General features: G+C 45.1%; 1 protein-coding gene across 1 annotated transcript in view; it reads right to left on the bottom strand.

The window, feature by feature from the left end:
- Positions 1-20,254, bottom strand: part of CACNA2D4 (calcium voltage-gated channel auxiliary subunit alpha2delta 4) — a 174,845-nt gene that overhangs the window by 73,809 nt on the left and 80,782 nt on the right. Inside the window, exons 25-27 of the mRNA XM_073335235.1 lie at positions 19,436-19,535; positions 14,468-14,591; positions 11,326-11,406 (exon numbers count right to left, since the gene is read on the bottom strand). Of these exons, the coding sequence (XP_073191336.1) occupies positions 11,326-11,406; positions 14,468-14,591; positions 19,436-19,535 (305 nt within the window). The remainder of the gene's footprint in view (positions 1-11,325; positions 11,407-14,467; positions 14,592-19,435; positions 19,536-20,254) is intronic.

The raw sequence follows: 20,254 nt of genomic DNA, 5'->3' as shown, positions 1-20,254 counted from the left end.
TGCAATGTGACTGCAGTGGCTTCCCCCTGAGAGGGCTAAAGCCCCAGGTTACTGACTCACATGGGAGAACAGTTGACACAATGTTATTTAAAGCAGGGTTAGGGAGGATTCAATTACAATTATTGCTAGTGAAGTTAGTGCTAGTGAAAGGTACTGGATTGACATCCCCGGAGACTACCTCCCTTCTTATTAATTATAATTAATATCCTAGCCTTTAGTTAATATTTGCACAATGCTTTGAAACTGCAAAGCGCAATATATCTGGTAGGTATTTTTAATTCACAAAAACAAGTACAGCAAAGGCAGTAGCAGTACAAGCTTCTTCTACACTGCTCCCCACCTATGACTGATTCTGGGTCCTGGCTGGCCCCTACAGGCCAGTTTCAAAGGGCCCTAAACTATCCAGAACTGGCCACCTAGAAATACCTTTTGGCGTTGGGTGAGACCCCCCGGGGCCTAGACCCAGAAAATAGTTCTATGCTGCTCCTCCTCACAGCCCCTGGTGTAGGGGTATGGCCAGAAGCAGGAGAGAAGGGACTTGGCCAGAGCACATTGCACTCTATCTATTCTGATCCATAGAGGGCCACTGCAGTACAGCATAATTTAGAGCAGCCCCAGTTTTGCTCTAGTTTACATATCCGGAATCCAAAAGCTGCAAAGAAGGTGCTCAGTCATCTTTGCCCCAGCCCGTCTCAGGTCCTGCACTGATCTCAGCTTGACTAATATGTCTTCACCCTGACCTGGAGCAGCACCTCTAGGTTTGAGAGGGTAGTTTAGTCTCCCGTCCATTCTGTCCTGGGCCTTATTATTGACCCGAGCTAACAATGGAGAGGAGTAAGGCTCTCACATCTGATGACCAACCCCTGCCCTTGCCCTCCAGTCCCCTCTTCCTAATTATTTTGTAATTCTCTGACAGAATCCAGGTTTATGTCACCTTGTTTCTTTGAGGATTTGCCTTTCACAGCATTGAGGGGAGTGAAACTCAGCTGCCAGAACAAAGGGGACACAGCTCTTTATGTATTTGGAGCTCCCCAAAGGAAGAGGTTGCTGTGGGGGGCTTGCTCCTTGCAGGCCCTGTTAAATCCCAGACTTGAGTTTATCACTGCATGTGTTATGGATATTTTGGAACGCACTAGAATCTCCCCAAGCATCACCAAGTCAAGCACATGACAATTACAGCCACTGGCAGGATGACAGTCATTTCACAGATAACACTTTTAAAAACGGCATTTTAAAAAACCCTCCAAGTCCCTGTTTATAGGATTCTGACATAACTTCTCCAATAACTACAAACCCATTCCATTATACTGGGAACAGTGCAAATTCTGAATAAGAAGAATGAAAGACATTATATACATGTAAGATCCTAAAGTGGCTGCAAATGTAGGCTCCAGTCCAACAATTGGCTCTATACAGGCAAACCCGGATACTTGCACTGAAGTCAATGGGGCTATGCACGGGTTCGGGGACAGCCCATGTGGATCCTTTGGGGCCTGTACAGAGAAATTACTTTGCACCTCACTGTTGTGCTGCCACCTCTCGGGTGAAATAGGGCAATGCTACAAAACTGGGAGAGAAGAATACCTGAGTCAATGGACAGCGCGGAGAGGATTTAAGTACATAGAAAGGCATGACCCACCTGAAACTGGCCATGTCTTCCAAACACGTTTACCCATGACAAGAATCATGGTATCTTTAAGGAACACATGTAATCAGGCTTTCATTTTTGTGTCTCAGTTGAAAACATCATGATCCAGTTGCTCAAAGGTATTTAAGCTCCTAATTTCCATTGAGCTGAGGACCTGGGCCCATGTTCCTAAGTACACCTCAATGCTGCACCCAGAGTGAATACCTCTGGACATCAGTGGGTACTTCAGTCTCTATGCCATTTTATTCTCAGTTGGGAATGCTAGCCATAGTTTCAGTTGATGGCAGTTTTTATGGTAATGTCTGTGATGAGAACAATCAACTTATTTCACAGCAGTCTCTGAAGAGCCTTGGATTGATAATAATTTTAAGAGTACTTTATGACCTAGACTGGATTTGAAATGGTGGTTTAGAGGTGAAAGAATCCATATGATATCATCACTCCCCTGGGAAGTCAGCTGCTTGTCAATGGCCAATAACACTTTGAAAGGTTTTATTTTCCCTTCAATTTCAGTGGGCTATGGTAATACCAGGCTATAAAATATTTAGGAATGACAGCATATGGTGCTCTGGGTGGGGAGTAGCATTATATGTAAAAGAAAGCATACAGAGTCAAACACACTAAAATTTTTAAATGAAACAAACTGTATCAAAGTAACTCTGTGAATAGAAATTCCATGTTTGAATAAAAAGAGTATACTACCAGCCACCTAAGCAAGATGGTGACACTGACTGTGCAATGCTAATGGAAGTCAGAGAGGCTACAAAAGTAGAAAGCGTACATAGGTGATGAGTTATATTGGCCCGTGGGGCCTGTGCTCCACCAATATTTAGGAACGTGGGCATGGCTCCACCAATGTTTGGGATTACTGTGCTTTGGGGCCCCCTGTGCTTTAGGGGAACGCGGGGTCCAGGGTGGCCTGGGGGATTAGCCGGGGGGCTGGTGCTGGCAGCAGCAAGCAACCTGGCTCCAGCCCACCCTGCTCCGCTCCGCCCCACTCCGCCAGGTCCCGGCGTTGCTCAGGGGACGGAAGCCAGAAAGAGGCAGGGCGGAGGCTTGGGGGAAAGGGTGGAGTGGGGGCAGGGCCTGGGGCAGCGTGGGGGGAGCGTTGTTCAAGGCCGCACATCCCCCTAGGGACAGCCCTGCATGCATAATATTTTGTTGTTATGGCCACAATAGTTAAGCTTTTGTGTCCATTCTCGTTAAAATCCCCCAGACATCTGCCATCCGCAAGAGCTGGAAGATAGGACTTGATAAAATGCTGTCTTCTTGCTCCACTGCTACCCATGTCAGTTTGAGCTATTACTATTCAAGGCTAGGCACAGACGACCCTGCAACAGTACGCTTTAGTGTGATGAAGAGAAGTGTCTTTCCACGTAGCAATAAGGCCATTCTTATCCACATTCCTAAGACATGAACTATTGTAACAGAACAATTTGAAAATCCTTTCAGGACACGTGCATAATATATAAATCAAGTAACCTGGATATTCAGCAGTTTCTTAACAGACTTGCCTCCTGTTCTTTTATTCCTCTGGTGCTGAGTCATCTGCACTTGAAAACATGATTCTCTCCTGAATGTGGGGTAGGGGGAGAAAATCTTTTGAAGTGATAAACACCCATTTTTTCATGGTCTGTGTGTATAAAAACATCCTCACTGCATTTTCCACTTTTATGCATCCGATGAAGTGAGCTGTAGCTCACGAAAGCTTATGCTCAAAAAAATTGGTTAGTCTCTAAGGTGCCACAAGTCCCCCTTTTCTTTTTGCGAATACAGACTAACACGGCTGCTACTCTGAAACCTCTCCTGAATTGAAGTTCTAACTCCAAGATGGCTGGCTAAAACACCCAAACTTCCACTTTCCTGAGTTCCTGCAACAAAACTCCAACTTCCAGAGCAAACCTCAAATTCAGCTACCTCCACTAACAGATTTCCAAAGGGTTGCTTTGGTTATACTCAATGCTCCTTTCCAGAATATTTTGCTCCCTCTGGAAATACCCAAAGCTCCCCACATCACATTATTGTTTTCAAGCCTTCCTGACTAAGCCATAAACATTAATTGGGCTGAAATGTGGGATTTTTTTTTAAAATTAGGTTCCATAAAAATGTTTGTAAAATAACGAGTGTATGCATTAGCCTGTTCCAACAATACATTGGCCAGCAGAGCAGTAGTGCAAGGTAGGAAGTAAGTTGCACCATGAAAGAGCTCCATAACATACCTCCCTCTGGAGTAAAGGGGAACCAAGGAAGGAGTGTGACTTTCTAAGTCACAGTTCTTTCCCAAGGGTCCTCATGGTGTGAGGCAGCTATGCACTGTCCCTTACCCAGAGCTGAGAGCAAATGTTCAGTCTATCCCTTGTGGGGCATATTATTACCAGCGCAGCTCCAAAGAAATATGTAATTAATACTAAACTACTATCTCTAGTAAATCGGATAATATTGGCAAAATTGGAACCTGTCTACCTGATCATTGATCCTAATTCCTAGGCCTCCGTGGAATGGTTTCACACGAGTATAATCTAATTATTTAATATGCAAGCAGCTGTACATGCATTTTATCAAGTTCTATCTTCCAGCTCTTGTGGATGGCAGATGTCCTGCCCCTAGTAGCTAGTCATAGAACCTAGAAAGGGAGAAGCAATTTTTGATTTAGTCCTAAGTGGAGCACAGAATCTGGTCTAAGAGGCAATGATAGCTGAACCACTCAACAATAACAACCATAATGTAATTAAATTTAATATCCTTGTATGTGGGATAATACCAAAAATACCCACCACAGTAACATTTATCTTTACAAAGGGGAACTACAGAAAAATGAGGGTTCTTGTTTGATGGAAATTAAAAGGAGCTCTCTCAAGGGTTAAATGCCTGCAAGCAGTGTTATGTTCCTGTACCAGATATGGACTGCCTACCAGAGCATGCTTCTGAGCAAGATACACACCAGATGTGTTCATCATAAGATTCTTTAATGCTCTGCCAGGTATGGCTTAGGTTAGTTTAAATAAGGTATATTACACACAATGCCACTTAGTGGCTGTGCTCAGTCTAGAATCCTCGAGTCGTCTTCTTCTTGTTCTGCATCTGCCACCTGTAGAGTTTGCTCTGTTGATTGTTCTTTCTGAGGGATAAATTGTAGTCGTCAATAGTTTCTATTGAACTCTCCACAATCAGTCTTAATCACATGCGATCTGGGTGACAAATTCTTGTTCTTTATAACAGCAGGAGTTTTCCATCTTTTTTCTCCATCCAATTTGACAAGAACATAGGCACCAGGTTCTAGACTTGGCAGTTCTCTGCATGATGTCTGTTATAGAAGTGTTCATCAGCACTCTTTTCACTTTTATCAGATTTGGTTACTCTCTTCATGTCTAGTCACTTTGGGGATTGGAAAAGAAACTAAATTGGAACAGTAGTTCTGAGTTGTCTTCCTATCTGGCATTGTGATGGACTATATCTAGTAGTTGCTATTGGTGTTGATCTATTACTCAGAAGAGCAATGAATGATCTTCCTTCTGTAGGATTTTCTTGACTGCCTGTACAGCTCTCTCAGCCTCTCCATTTGCTCATGAGTGATGTGGGCTACTAGTAATATGATCAAAATCATATTTCATTCAAAATGACAAATTCTGCTGCAGTGAATTGTGGTTTGTTGTCCATCACTAGTTGTTTTATAATTCCTACATGAGCAAATGTGGACTTCAGTTTTTCAATTGCACTGCAACATGTTTTGTCTTTCAAGTACATTTTTTCTATATACCTGGAAAAATAGTCCACGAAGACCAGGTAATGATGTCATCTGAATTCAGATAAATCTGCAACTAGTCTCTTCTAAGGTCTGTCTAGGAAAGGTGTTTTTAGACTGTATGGGTCAACATTTTCTCTTAAGTTGATTCTTACTGAATATCCTTTCAAATCTACAGTAACTTCAAATCCTCTGGTGAGTTCTTCCAGTTTTCACTTTATGCCCATCCTGGCTCCCACACTGCGGCTGAAAAGATTGTTGGTCTTTGATCCTTTGATCATATGCTCTGTGATCATTTGTCTTTGTAAGTTGTTTCTGTGGTGAACTGGCCCATGTAGTTCAGAATACTTACAGGGCTAGTCAGAGCTATGTTAGGTGACATCAACACTGGGAGGGGTTGGGGGTTTACACTGTTCAGGCACTTGGGAGGTGATTGTAAGTCCCTTCTGAATATTCAGTTTCATTCTCCAGCAGGCTCTGTGTCATCACAGGTGACTGATCGCAGAAACAATGGCTCTTGGTTATCTTAATATGAGTCCACTCCCTGACTGCTTTGGTGTAGTAAACAACTGCAAAATGTCCACATTTCAGGCATTTATTACACCATGCAGCTCTGGCTGGACATGCATCATCTCTTGGGATATGACCTTTTTCATACCTTGTGCATGTGGGCTAAAGTTTGTCCCTCTTGGTTTGGTAGTTCTCTCTTGTTGTCCCAGGGCTTTTATGATAATGACTTTTAACAGTCATGCTGGGTCTTTTTACTGCTTCTCAGCTAGTTTCTTGTTTTTCAAGTTTGGCCAGTTGCTCTTGGTTTTGCTGTCTCATAAGCTTAGACTGCTTTATTATTTTAATAGCTGTACGTGAGCTTAGGTCTCTTTTTAATTGGAGCTTCTGTGAAAGGTTTTATCTGTTAACCCAATAACCAGCCTGTCTCTGATATTTTCATATTTTGCATTCCCCAAATCACAGTTTTCAGCCAACGTATGCAGAGCTCTTATAAAACATTTAACATTTTCCCCTGGTTCTTGAATTATCTGGTCAGAACATGCTCTTTCATAAACCACATTTCTCTGAGGTATAAAGTATGAATCAAACATAGCCAGGTATGTACTCTTAGGTATAAAGTATGAATCAAACCCTTTTATAGTCATCTTTGTGACAGTCTTCATTAAAGTCAAATGATTTAAAGCTAAGCTCTGCCTGCTTCCCTATAGCATAAAATAAGATACAGGTATATCTCCAGTTTCTCTGTGGAGCTGGTTTTCAATTTGAAATCTTGCAAAATACAGCTTCCAGTATGTCCAGTGTGAAAGTTTGTTAAAGCTAACAAGGAGTCCGGTGGCACCTTAAAGACTTACAGATTTATTTAAGCATAAACTTTCGTGGGTAAAAAACTCACTTCTTCAGATGCACGAAAGCTTGTGCTCAAATAAATCTGCTAGTCTTTAAGGTGCCACCGGACTCTTTGCTGTTTTTGTGGATACAGACTAACATGGCTACCCCCTAACATTTGTTAAAGCTGTAATTCTCTGGGGCATTGAAGAGTGGCATGTTGATGAAATCCTGCAACGTTTGTTGCTTTGTTCCTTCTATCTGCAAGCTTTGTTGCTGTTTTCCTTCTGTTTCTTTTCTCCTCTGACTCTAGTTTACTTCTGCCACCAGGTCATGTTGCTGTGCCAGATATAGACTGGCTACAGAACTTTCTTCTGAGTGAGATACACACCAGAGTTGTTCATCATAAAATCCTTTGATGTTCTGTCAGATATGGCTGACGTTAGCTTAAATAAGGTATTTTTCCAAGTGGCTGAACAGTTTAGCATTCCATTACAAACAGCATGGGGGCTATTTAAAAACACCATAATAGATACTCGGAATAAACGTATACTCCAAATCAGAAAAGACAACAAAAGGACCAAAAGAATGCCACCGTTGATAAACAGAAGAGTAGTGAAGGCCATTTGAGGCAAAAAGGCATCCTTTAAAATTTGGAAGTCAAAACTTAGTGAGGATAATATGAAGGAGCACAAACTCTGACAGGTTAAGTATAACAATGTTGCCTAAGAAAGTATTTGAGAAGCAACTTGCTAACGACGCAACAACTAACAGTGAGAATTATTTTTAAGTACATCAGAAGCAGAAAACCTGACAAACAGGCAGTGGGCTCACTAGATGACCAAGGTGCTAAAGGAGCACTCAAAGAAGACATGGGATAAGAGAGAAGGTCCTCTCATGGGTCAATAATTGGTTAAAAGTAGGAACCAAAGGGTAGGAATAAATGGTGAATTTTCACAATCAAGAAAGGTAAACAGCGGAGAACCCCACGGATCTGTGCTGGGACCTGTGCTGTTCAATTTACTCACTCATGGTTTTGAAAAGAGAGTGAACAGTGAAGTGGCAGAGTTTGCAGAAGATACAAAATTATTCAAGATAGTTAAGCCAAAGCTGGCTGTGAACAGTTGCAGGGGAATCTCACAAAACTGAGTGACTGACAACAAAATGGCAGATGAAATTCAAATTGATAAATGCAAAGTAATGCACATTGGAAAAAATAATCCCAACTACACATATACAATGGTGTGTATATTCGAAATTAGCTGTTACTGCTCAAGAAAGAGATCTTGAAATCATAGTGATTCTGGTCACCCCTTCTCAAAAAGAATATAGTGGAACTTGCAACATTTCAGAGAAGGCAACAAAGATGATCAAGGACATGGAATGGCTTCAATATGAGGAGAAACTAAAAAGATTATACCTGCTCATCTTAGAAAACATACAATTAAGGTATGATAGAGGTCTATAAAATCAAGAACAGTGTGGAAAAAATGAATACAGAAGTGTTATTTACCCTTCCCCAGAATACAAAAACCAGGGGTCACCCGATGAAATTAATAGGCAGCAGGTTTAATACAAATAAGTGGAAGTACTTTTCACACAAGACAACTAATCCATGGAACTCATTGCCACGGGATGTTGTAATGGCTCAAAGTATATCTGGGTTAATAAAAGGACTAGATAAGTTCACGGAGGATAGGTCCATCAATGGCTATTAGCCAAGGTGGTCAGGGACAAAACCCAATGCTCTAGGCAACCCTAAAGCCTGACTGCTAGAACCTGGGAGGGTAAGACTGGGACAGTAATGCCCTGTTCTGTACACTCCACCTGAAGCTTGGGCACTGGCCACTGTTGAAAGACAGGATCCTGGGCTAGGTGGACCATTGGTCTGGCCCAGTATGGCCGTTTTTGTGTTCTCAACCTCAATAATTATATTGAAAGACTGAAAACTTTGAGGGACAGCCCCTCAAATGGTGTAAACAGTCACAGTTCTATTGACTTCAATGGAACCATCATAATTTACACCAGCTGAGGGCCTGTCCCTTGCACTCTTTATCCAGTATGGATAAAAGCAACCTTGGCTGTGCTAGTGATCTTCTTACCCAGTATCAGTACAAAATGCTACTGTAAACAGGACACTAGCATTTTTACCACCATGTCATCTCACTCTGATCACAGAGGAGAAGCAGAGTCTCTGATGGATTTCAATGGCAGCCCATCTACTTTAAAAAAAAAAAAAAGAAGTAAGACTGATGGAAACTGAAAAAAAATCCTTTGAGTTAGAAGCTACACCTAATGGGCCGCCTAGTCCACCTTCCTGGATTATATCATGTTTGATTTAATGATCTTAAACAAACTTTGGTAGATGGTAGTCAACCTCGGAATGTCTCTGGTTACAGTGACTCTATAACCTGTTTTGGCAGCTTGTTCCATTACTGAACTGAACTGTTGTTCAAGTTATAAAATTTCCCCTAACATTTAAACTAAATTTTCCTAATTTTATCTTAAGCACAACAGAAACTACCAAGAGACACCTTAAATTACCTCTGCAGTTTCAGCGGGATGTGGTAAGTATTGTAAATTGTTTAGAATTGCTCTGGTTAGTTAAACAGCTGTTCCAATTCACCCCAGAGGTGGCTGCATTTCAGTGGTAAGTACTGGATAATTGTAGATTTTATATAGCAGTTTGGGAGCTTTTGGAATAAAAAGCGGGTGACCCTACCAGCATCCTAAAGTCAGAGGGCAAGGAGCTCATTGGATCTGGTAGTGAGTTTCAGCTGACCTGATGAGTTTAATATTCCCCAACCCACTAATGTCATAACCTGTATCTAAAAGGTGTCATGTAAGATATCAATAAAAAGCTAATGCTGTACTGATCATTCATATTATTGTGTGTACGGAGGGCAAATTCACCATTACAAACATCTTGGGAATTGTGTTCTTGAAGTGTGCCTGCCAAGCAGGGCTAAAGTTATATCCCACCCTAGAAAAAAGAATGTGATCCTGCCCCCAGAGAGGTATTTCCAGACAATGGGAATGCAATTTACGTATCAGGTAAACAGGACCATTGAACCAAGGAGGGGAGGATACAACCATCCAACATTACAGCAAGGGGAGGAGATGGCAGGACACAGATCAATCTGCATTTTAGCAAACACCAGTGAAAGGAGAAACCATCATGAAAGCTCCTTCACCAGGAAACTCCATGTTGCCTTCCTCAGAGCTTGAATGAACTTTACTTTGGTGGGTAACTTTCAGAAGAATCCATTTCAAAGGTGCACTGGACTATAAAGAGAGGGGCAAAGAACACCAAGTTATCTTTCAGCTAAGGCAAGTGAACCGAGTACTTTGGATTTTCTGGGAGATCCTGACCAGAGGGGTGGTCAGCCAACTTGCTGGAAGGTAGATTGATAAGGAAACTAACTTGAACAAAGGCTGTAGCTTGTTCTGTTAAGTCTTAGCCTCTAGAAAGCATTCTTATGTGCTTGTAACGATTTCTAACTCTATCCTTTATACTTGAACTCACTTAATATCCTCTCCTTTTGTTAATAGACTTGTTTTATTTTGAATCTAAACCAACCCAGCCCTGCATTTGATTTAAAGTGAATGTTAACTCCAGTTGATGTGGCAAGCTGCTGGGTACTGTACCTTGAAAGGAACAAACAAACTATCTCTCTGAATGGTCCAGGAGAGAATTGATTGCTGCAGAACACACGATTTTGGGAAAGTTTAGGACTGGGGGCTGTTGGGACCATCTTGCCACATGTAACTAAGGCTGGTGGAGGCCAGAGTGTGGCAGCAGTATAACAAGCAGGCTGCTGGAAACAGAGCGCTGCACCAGGGCTGCTTAACACACAGACACTCAGTGTATGCTTGTCTGCTGACTGGAGCATCCAGTCAAGCAGCTACAGCAGAAGAGCATTTTGAGGCACTCAGGGTTACAGGGCAGGCAGTGACACAACCCCTTACTGGTCTGGATTGCACCCCAAAACGTGACTGGGTGTTCTATAAATGTGAGATCATTATCTTCCAATAGCACACATGGAATTCAGTGAAACTCATTCAGAGGGAGCAAAAGGCTCAGATTTACAGGGAATGGTGGGAATTTACAGGAGAATTTCAAAGTCAGCAGAATGTCCACTCCATCAACAAAGGTTAGTTTCCAGCTCTACTGATATTGGAGGTACAGGCACATCTCATTCTTTTGAAACTCAGCATAAGCACCACAAATACTTCGTCAACCCAAAGGCAGTACAATGATCTCAAAGCTCCAGAACTACCCACTGTGCAAGCTTTCTGCTCTACAGTCAACGACTGCACCAATCCATAGACTCACAGATATCAGCACCAGAATTCACCCTGTTAATTCACCAGTTCCCTCTCCCTGTGCCCAACGCAGGACTGAGCCATGCTGTATATTTTCTAGTGCTTTGTCCAGTCCAGTTTTCGATAACACAAGTCATGTAGTTTCCACCACTTTCTTAGGAAGACAATTCCACAGGCTAACAGATCTCACTGTAAGGAAGGTTCCTCCCTGCAAGACATTGTGCCACCCTCTTATTCAAGAAAAAAATAAAAACCTGTTCTTGGCAGTGCCTACCTGCAGCAATAGCTGTCTTCCCATCCACAGTCACAGCAACAGATGTGCTCACTGTCACCACCTCTGGTTTGCCACCTCCCTCTGTCAAGACACAGATTTAGCAGATTCAGTTACTTTCCCTCTGTCGCCAGGGACCACACACAAGAGCTCTTTACTGTCCACAGAGAAAAACCACTGAGATCACTGAAGTAGCCAGCTCTGACATGGACTGGGTGCGTGGGGGGGCCACGTGATAATAGTGTACAAAGGATGCCCCAATGTTGAAAAGCTCAATTCTAATCTCAAGCCTGCATCTCCCAGAGCACTGAAGCATCCTGATTGGCAGTTCAGGAGCCCAGATTTCCTCTTGGTGGAATGGCCCATGAAAGCAAGGATGTTGCCCTCAAAATAAGAAAGTACATACCCCCTGAGAAGCTGCTACAAGACTCAGCCAACCTTCCTGCCCACCTCAAGTTTGTTTACCTGTCTGAATAAAAGGGTTGTGTCATTACACTGTAAGGCCAAGTTTAGGGTTCAGTTAGACCTATTTAAGTCTAGAGGAACGACACACAAGTAAGCCAGTCCTTCTTCCTCCTTGTTTTCTGGGTGCTAGGAAGCCTCAGAGCGCATTGCACCTCATGCCACTTGTGCCTTTCTGTGTGCATGGCCACTACGCTTTCTCCTGCTGAGACGTTATAGGTTAACTGCCCAGATTTTCCCAGAATGCACTGGTACACACACAACGTTTAGGCAGTGTTCTATGAGTGAATGCACAAACATGGTTCAGCTATTATTCTGAGGCATAAAAGCAGGCACAATTCAGACCGTGGACTAGATTGTGCCATTTATAGAACAGCTCTGTGTAAAAGGCCTTGTGGCCCCTGTACCCTGTCCCAGAAGGGCACTGGGGAAGTTGTACGTCAGGTAGGCATAGCCTCTTCTGGGGCTGCACATGTGCCTGGAAGACAGTGCACTAAAACGGAGCAGGTTGCTTCTGCTGGTGCCCCAGCCCCACTCTGCAGGCCAGGATGGAGGAGGAATGAGGCCATGACCTCAACTCCAACAGGATTCTGGCCCCCTAACTCCAAGTAAAGGCCATCACAATCTGGCCCTGTGTACGCTGTGCCACACACTGGATACAAAAACCATGGTTGCCCATGTAGTCTGACCTGCACCTGAGGCAGTGTGCCATTTCCTCAGTTGAATTCAGTCATTTTAGTCTGTAACTATCCTAGGGACAAATTCCAGTTTTGTAGGTTTTTTCATTTTATTGGATTTGCTTGAAACAAAAAAAATAGGGGCTGTGGTTTCTTTTTCACAGTTACCAGGGACATTTTGAAGGTCAGTATTTCTGAGCATATTTATTCTGCCACTCATTCCTTCGCGACATACTGTAGAGTTCAGTGCTTTACCCCAGCAGATGGAGTAGGTCCTTTGTCCTTCCCCCCAGTCCCAGCATTTGTCATTGTCTTAGTTCTGCCTTCATCATTCTTGTTGGTGTCTGATGCGTCCTGAACATGACACTGTAGCTGCATTATGTGTTTTAGCCTGAGGTTGTGTGTGGATTTCTTTGACTGAAGTCAGACTGACTTGCACAAGGGCACTGCACGCATTGAGAGAAGCACTTGTGAAACACAAGGACTTTCCTGCCAGATGATGTTCATATGCTTTGAGCCAGATCCTGCACTCCTTGTGAACCAAAACTCCCTGTGACACCTGTGGGGAATTCGGGTAGACGGCAAATGCAGGATCAAACTCCCTAGAGGGAGGTCATGTGAAGTTCCTGGTCCTGCTGGGTAACTCATGTAGAAACAGGAAGCGTGATCGTGTGGTGAAGGCCCTAGACTGGGACTCATGAGATCTGTATTCTATTTCCAGTTCTGCTACTGACTTAATATGTGACCTGTTCTCACTGTTCTCACACTGGATGTTGATAGGAAGCTACTACAGGGATGTCAGGAAGTCACACCCATGCGGGGTGCCAATGTCTGACTTTCTAAGCCCTGCTCTATTGCAAAGAGCAATGAAAGTTGCACATAGTCTGGCAGAAGATGCCTCTTGCCACAACTGCCACCTCTGCTCTTCACTCGAGTGGTTACTCTTTAAGTGAGGTATACTTGTGGGGGAGGGAGGAGAGGAGAGGAGAGCACGGATGGAAGGTTTAGTGTGTTTTCTCTCCCCCTCCCTTTATATCCTGGTTCATCTTCTGGATCCCATCTTCATTTTCTTCTCCGTGCTGCTCACTTCCCCTCCCACCTACCCTCCCACCACAATGCTACAAAAAGCTTTTACAGCGAGAGCGCTGAGCTCCGTGACAGTGCCTGAGTGCAGGGGGCTGGGGAAGAGCACAGAGGGGATTTCTGCCTCCATTGCATGAGCGTCACATAGTATTTTGTTCTGATTTTTCTTCTTGTGCTTTCCTGTCCTCCTCCACCCTGGCACAGGTCCCTGCAGGCTCTGGAGATCACATAAGGGACAATCACATCCTGAGCACAGACACAGCAAAGCTGCTCGTCAGCTGTCACTCTGGGACTCCAGGGGGTGAGGGGATGCCTACCTACACTACAGAACCAGTATGAGACTCAGCGTATTTGGTGGGGACCATTGGCATGCTTTTGGTGAGGGGAGTGAAGTTCCCCCTCCCCCTGTGAAAAGCTCATTTTCCCACTTGGGAAAATTTTAATGGAAAACCATGAAAAAGTGACTCCCGGACAAATTTCGCCTCCTCCCACCTGGCCCCCTGCTCACGTCCTACTTGACTGCCACTCAAATCATTCCAGCCAGCTAGCCTGCATGGCCTTCCTCTACTTTGCCTCACAGCCCTTCCCATCTCCCCTCACTTGATTCCTTGTCTTCCCCTGCCCAGCAGACTCATGCATCTTTCAGCAGCCCCGTCCATCCTTCATCTACTCCAGGCCCTGCAGCCCTCCAGGCACCCATTCTTCACCTCTCCTATCCATATCTTGCTGTGAGGCGTCTCCCTCTTTCTGTTCTAATAAGCAGCCTGAGGATGGCTCTCACCACCTCCCCTCGTGTAAGAGCTTAGTCTTGCAGGAAGAGGATAATGAGGTGAATGGGATGGGGACAGGCAGCGGGGGACTGTGAGTGACAAATTTATTTTCTCCACCTCCCTCCTTTGCTGTAGTGCTAAGGCCAGGGTTACCTGAACCCTCTTCTGAGGTGATGCTGTAGATGAAGTTCCCTGGAGGATGCTCTGCTGCTCGACGATACCACAGGGGGAAGTGATCCATGGTGAAGATACTCTCCTTGTCCCCCAGGGTCAGGAACTTCCTGTGAGGAAGAAAAAAAAAGTGAAAATTGCCACCTTCATCTGGGACAGGGAAACCTACATCTCCCTCCTCAGCTGCATTCAGCACAGTGCCTGCCTGGGGGGATGTTCTGCACTTAGCATTGTCAGGACACCAATGCAGCGTCAGGATAGTTACAGGCTGGTGACATACTAAACTTACAGTCAGATAGCACCTTTCACCCCAAAGGACCCCAGAGCAGTTTACAAACTATAGGCTGTACACAGGCTTCCGTCAGTTCATCCACTGCTGAAATGCAGTCATTGCTGGGGTGGAAGGTGGCTGCTCTTTAGCAGCACACAGGTACACCAGGTACGTGACAGGGCAGAAAGTTAACTGTGTGCAACAAACTGCAGGGAAGAACTGAGAGAGACAGAAAGACTCATGCAAGCACAGTGGTTGGGAAATTATGGCTCCCACCCCTTCTTTCACAAGAAGGGCTCTAGCATTTTTAAAGAATGAGTTGGTTGGGACAAGTCATAAAGTCAAGATGTCCAAGATACTTCACTGGTGGTGCTGGGGATGTTGAGTGTGTGACCTATACGTGAGCCATTGGAAGAAATCCACATTTGGAGCTGCATGGAAGGTTATCAGAACTATATTTTCCCACCTGACTGGCAAGAAATTGGTGCCTCCTTCCTCACTATTACAGAATGGCCTTTGCCTTCTAGGCCAGATTATGGCAATGGCCTATACCTAGAAAGCTGATCCAGCACACTGCAGCTCATCTCTGAGAGACACACCTTGGCAAGAGAATTGTGTGCAGTGCCCTACATGGACTATCCATCACACCCCAGAGTTACTTTAAATCTGAGTTGTAGTACTGATCTACAAAGCTCTCAATGGGCTGGGCCTGACAACCACCAGGACAGTCTCTCTACGCCAGCAGTTCTCAACCAGGGGTCCAGGGCCAGGAGCAGCTTTCAGGGGGCAGGGGCACTGGAACAGGGGGACCAAGGGGTCATGGCCCTCCCACTTTTGAAAGTTGATGGGCCTGGCCATTCACTTTTCGTCACAAACCTGGCACCCTCCTCTTCCCCCCAAGTCCCCGCTCTCGGCCCGGGTAAGAGCAGCCCAGGGAGCCTGGGCAACCATGGGGAGCTGCGGATCCTCCACCTGCCCAGGGTGTGGGGCCTGAGAGCAGCTCCTGGCCCATGTCCCCACCCCCCGGATCCTCCACCCAGGGCTCCCCACAGCTGTATGGGTGGCTCTTACCATGGCCCAGCTGCAGCTCTTCAGCTCTTGAGGCCTGGCTTCTGGCTTGGCCAGGAAGCAGGGGCCTCAGGAAAGAGGAGGGGCAGGGGTGTGGCTTTGGAGGGGGCATGGCCTCATGGTTCCCCTACTTTTAGGAAGACTCCACTGCCCCTGTCAGGGGGTCCACCAAGCAGGGCCAGTATTAGACTCGCAGAGGCCCAGGGTGAAAGCTGAAGCCCCACCATGCAGCGCTGAAGCCCAGGGCCCCGGGCCCTGCCACCTGGGGCTGAAGCTGAAGCCTGAGCAACTTAGCTTTATGGGGCCCCCTGTGGCATGGGGTCCTGGGCAGTTGTCCTGCTTGCTGCCCCCTAATGCTGGTCCGGGATTTTATGTACAGAAGAACAGTTGTTGTGGCACAGGTGGGCCAAGGAGTTTTTATAGCATGTTGGGGGAGGTCTCAGGAAGAAAACGGTTGAGAACCCCTGCTCTACGCAACCTTCCAAGAATTCTCCAGTCCACAGAGTCACTACAACTAATAGAGCCTCGTGTCAATCCTACGTCTGCCAAGACAGTGCAATTAGGCAGCAGACCCTTGGCTACAGAAGATCATGCTGAGCCTACACCTCTTTTTTAAGAACAAGTCACGCCTCTTTGCAAAGACCTAACCCCCTCAGTAGAGATGGTTGTATATACTGTCACATACAGAGTAGCAGCCCCTGTATATAACCTGGTCCTTACATATTCCATAGTCTCTCACCTCCAGTAAAAGGAGAATACAGCAGTCCATTTGCAGACAAGCAAGATAAAATTATTTTTAAATAAGGCACAAGGCACCTAAATACTATGGTGGCAGCTGCTTTACAAATGCTACTGCTGTAGACAGATAAGACAGTGGTTAGCTTTAGGAACACACCTGGGTGTACAGAGAATTATCTGCATGAACCAAGAGCCTTATTTCCCAGTTTTTTCGCTTCTTGGATTCTGCTCAGCATGTCACATAGATCTTATGACTTTTTCCAGATTGAGTCACCAGGTGGTGCTGTTGTCCACAGCTCTGTCCACATCACTCGCCAGCACAGGCTGTTCGGCCACCACACATAACCAGTGGTAGGTGGGACGGGTATAGCTAATAAGTAACATCCTTGAAGCTGAAACTCTTTACCTGCCATTTGGTGAGCAGGTAGCACATACTTCACCTAGTCCATCCCACTAGGGCCCGCACTAACATGCATAAGTCATCTCTATTGTGGGTAAGAATGAGCCACAAAACTGAAAAAGGGAGATGCAAGGAAGTGCAAAGTAAGAATCTGTGCTGTGTGGTACCCTGCAGCTCTGAACAATCTTATATCCCTGCCCAGAGCTGCAACAGCAGTATATCTATTTGTAGCACTGTAGGGATTGTAAAAAGAAAAGGAGGACTTGTGGCACCTTAGAGACTAACCAATTTATTTGAGCATAAGCTGTCGTGAGCGACAGCTCACTTCATCGGATGCCACAGGATGCATCCGATGAAGTGAGCTGTCGCTCACGAAAGCTTATGCTCAAATAAATTGGTTAGTCTCTAAGGTGTCACAAGTCCTCCTTTTTCTTTTTGCGAATACAGACTAACACGGCTGTTACTCTGAAACTTGTCATTATGTAGGGATTGTGTTACTCCAGCTAACATCTGCAATATGGGTGTATTAACAGGTGTTACCATACGCAGGGGGAAGAGATCTAGTTACCACAGGTCACAGCTGTAGTATTAAAGTATCAACAGGTGCCATGTGTAGGTGAAAGGAACGCTGTTAGTCCAGGTAATGTCTTAGGGGACATCACAGGGATCCTTGTGCAGATGAGAGGCCTGCACTTACTATGCCAGTGGGACTAATTACCCAACCAAAAAAATGTTGGATAAAATTTTCGAAAGTGTGTAAGTGATTTGGGCTCTTAGGTGCCTGAATCACTTTGGAAAATGGGACTTGGGTGCTTTAGAACATTTTACCCTCTGTCTGAATTCCTTTTAAAATATCTAATCCCGTTCATGCATTCAGCTCCCAAGCGCAAGAGTGAGGCTGTGAAAGAGATCACAAGGAAGCCCTTTTATTTGTGTGGTGGGGGAATGAAGGCTCCTAGTTTTCTGATTCAGTCAAGGACCAGGAACTGGCTACGGTGCTCAGTGAAAAAGAGATGGGGGAGGGGTCTGAGTCTTGCCTGATCAAGAAAACAAGATATAGACAGAGCTAATGACCAGGTCAAGAAGGGCAAGGGAGGTCATAAGGGATAAATGATGCCCCCCTTATAGGTCAGCCAAGTTCCAGAGACTCATTGGAGCTTCTCAGACCAAAAAAATTGATCTATGGGCTTCTGCACTTGCCATAACATAAACCATATCTGCGGGGAGCACCAGGAATAACCAGGTAACAGACTTCCCTGCAAAATCTCCACTTCTTCCTCCCCCTCCCCGATTTCTTTATTTCAGATCTTTACTTTTGCTGTATATTTTGATATAGCAATGACTGGTCATTTATATGGTTCTTTCCTTTCCAGAAGATTTGGAAGCGCTTTACATACAATACACAGGAATCCGCCACTAAAATGCAGCCACCACTGGAGTGATGCACCTGCAACCCTTTAAAAGCACAGAAAAATGTTATGTGCCAGCAGTACAGGACAGGGAATCAACACTGCCTTCCCGCAGCATATTGAGTCAAGTTCAAGGTCTTGCTTCCTATCTACAAAGCAGTCAATGGCCTGGGCCCAGTATATCTGACAAGTCTGCTCCTCAGGTACAATGGGACTTTCTGCCATAAGGGTGAAGCTCATTTGTGCAGGAAATGGAACCTTCTCAGGGGCTGGTCCCAGACTGTGGAAGAAACTCCCACAGGAATGAAGGCCCATCACAAACTTCACCACCTTCTGCTCCAAGTGCAGGGCACACTTCTTCAGCCTACTTTCTAACAGGAACTCAAAGCAGCTGAATAACTCTAAAATAACTCTAACCAAAATCCTACCAAGCCAAAACACTCCACTGCACACACAATTCTCCCTCTAGGGAGAGGATGAGAGAGAGACTGTGACTACATGTGACAGATGTTAGTCACATTGCATAATGCACCCCCGGAACGTGTTCAGATACTATGATGATGAGGGCAGTATAAGAGTCTGTATAGGATAGAATATCCAGCAATTGAGACTGCAAGGGGAATTGAGATAGGCAGAATATTACTAGCCAAGTTGGAACATGGCCCAAAAGCGAAAGCGAAAGATACCCCTCCACATACTCTCATAAAAAGTGTCACTGGAAATCTTCTGGCTGTAATGTCTTGGCGACACCCCTTCTATTTCCTGACCAGGACTTCGGAACAAGCAAAGAAAAGATTATGTCTCTCAGAAAAATTAGCCTACATTTTACATTGAAACCAGTGCATTCTGGGACAGGTTTTTGCCATATAACAAACAGAACAAGCACAAAACAGTGCCCCACCCTATCCTTTATGACACATCAGACAGTTCCATTCCACTAACCCCTGGTTGCTTCCCATTCTGCTCTTTGTAACCCTGGATACTGTTGAAGGCACAGTGGCAATTTCATGCTGCTCCTTCACAGAGACTAGAAGAAACTCCTCAGTGAAGTTTCATTTTAGGACTTGCCTGTTCGAGAGTTTCTCAGATCCCACATACAGGAGGCTCCTCATGAGGCCAGCTCGAGTGCCCAGAAATGCCATCTCGACCCCCTGCTCAGTCTCACTGTGGGACAGAGAGAGAGACCCACAGGGGCAGAATTAGTTCTCAGAGCTAAAACTAAGCCTGCCATGTAGTAAGGACCTTCAGAGTGGAGATTCAGAGGGCAACACATTGGAGCGGGAGGTTTCTTAAGCATTTAGGACCAAATTCACCTGTGATATAATGCCACTGCCTTCAGTGGGGTTACACCAGAACTGATACATTTGAAAATCTGAGCGGGAATTAGGATTATTATGATTTTACTATTCATTCTCACAGTCACACTTGTGTGATTTGTTCATTTTGTCCCTTTACAGAGAGAACTTAAAGTCCTCTACTACTGACCGCCCAGCTGCAGGCTGTTTACATATGGAATTGGGGAGACAGATGGGTTACTCAGAAAGAATGGGTGTGCCCCCTGGGCTGAACCCAACCTCTGTCTGGGACAGGGAGATTAAGGGATGGTGAGGGATGACGTAACTGAGTGGCTCAGGGCGACCCTGCTGGAGTTGTGGGTACCATAGACCTGACATTGTTGTGAAGAGGCTCACAGTGTAGAGGGCCAGCTGCTATGGACGGGGCAGTGTCTTTTTAAGTGAGAGGAATGTGCTGGATGATAGACTGTGTCCACACTAGGTCTTGTTGGCAAAAATTTCCTGTCATTGCTACCACTAGTTCAACTCCACCAATGGGAGTCCAAGAGCAGATAAGACAACCATGGCTGCCCATTTTTATAACACATG

The sequence above is a fragment of the Lepidochelys kempii genome, chromosome 1, assembly GCF_965140265.1.
Source record: "Lepidochelys kempii isolate rLepKem1 chromosome 1, rLepKem1.hap2, whole genome shotgun sequence".
Lineage (NCBI taxonomy): Eukaryota > Metazoa > Chordata > Testudines > Cheloniidae > Lepidochelys > Lepidochelys kempii.
This window is presented reverse-complemented; position numbering and strand designations above follow the sequence as displayed.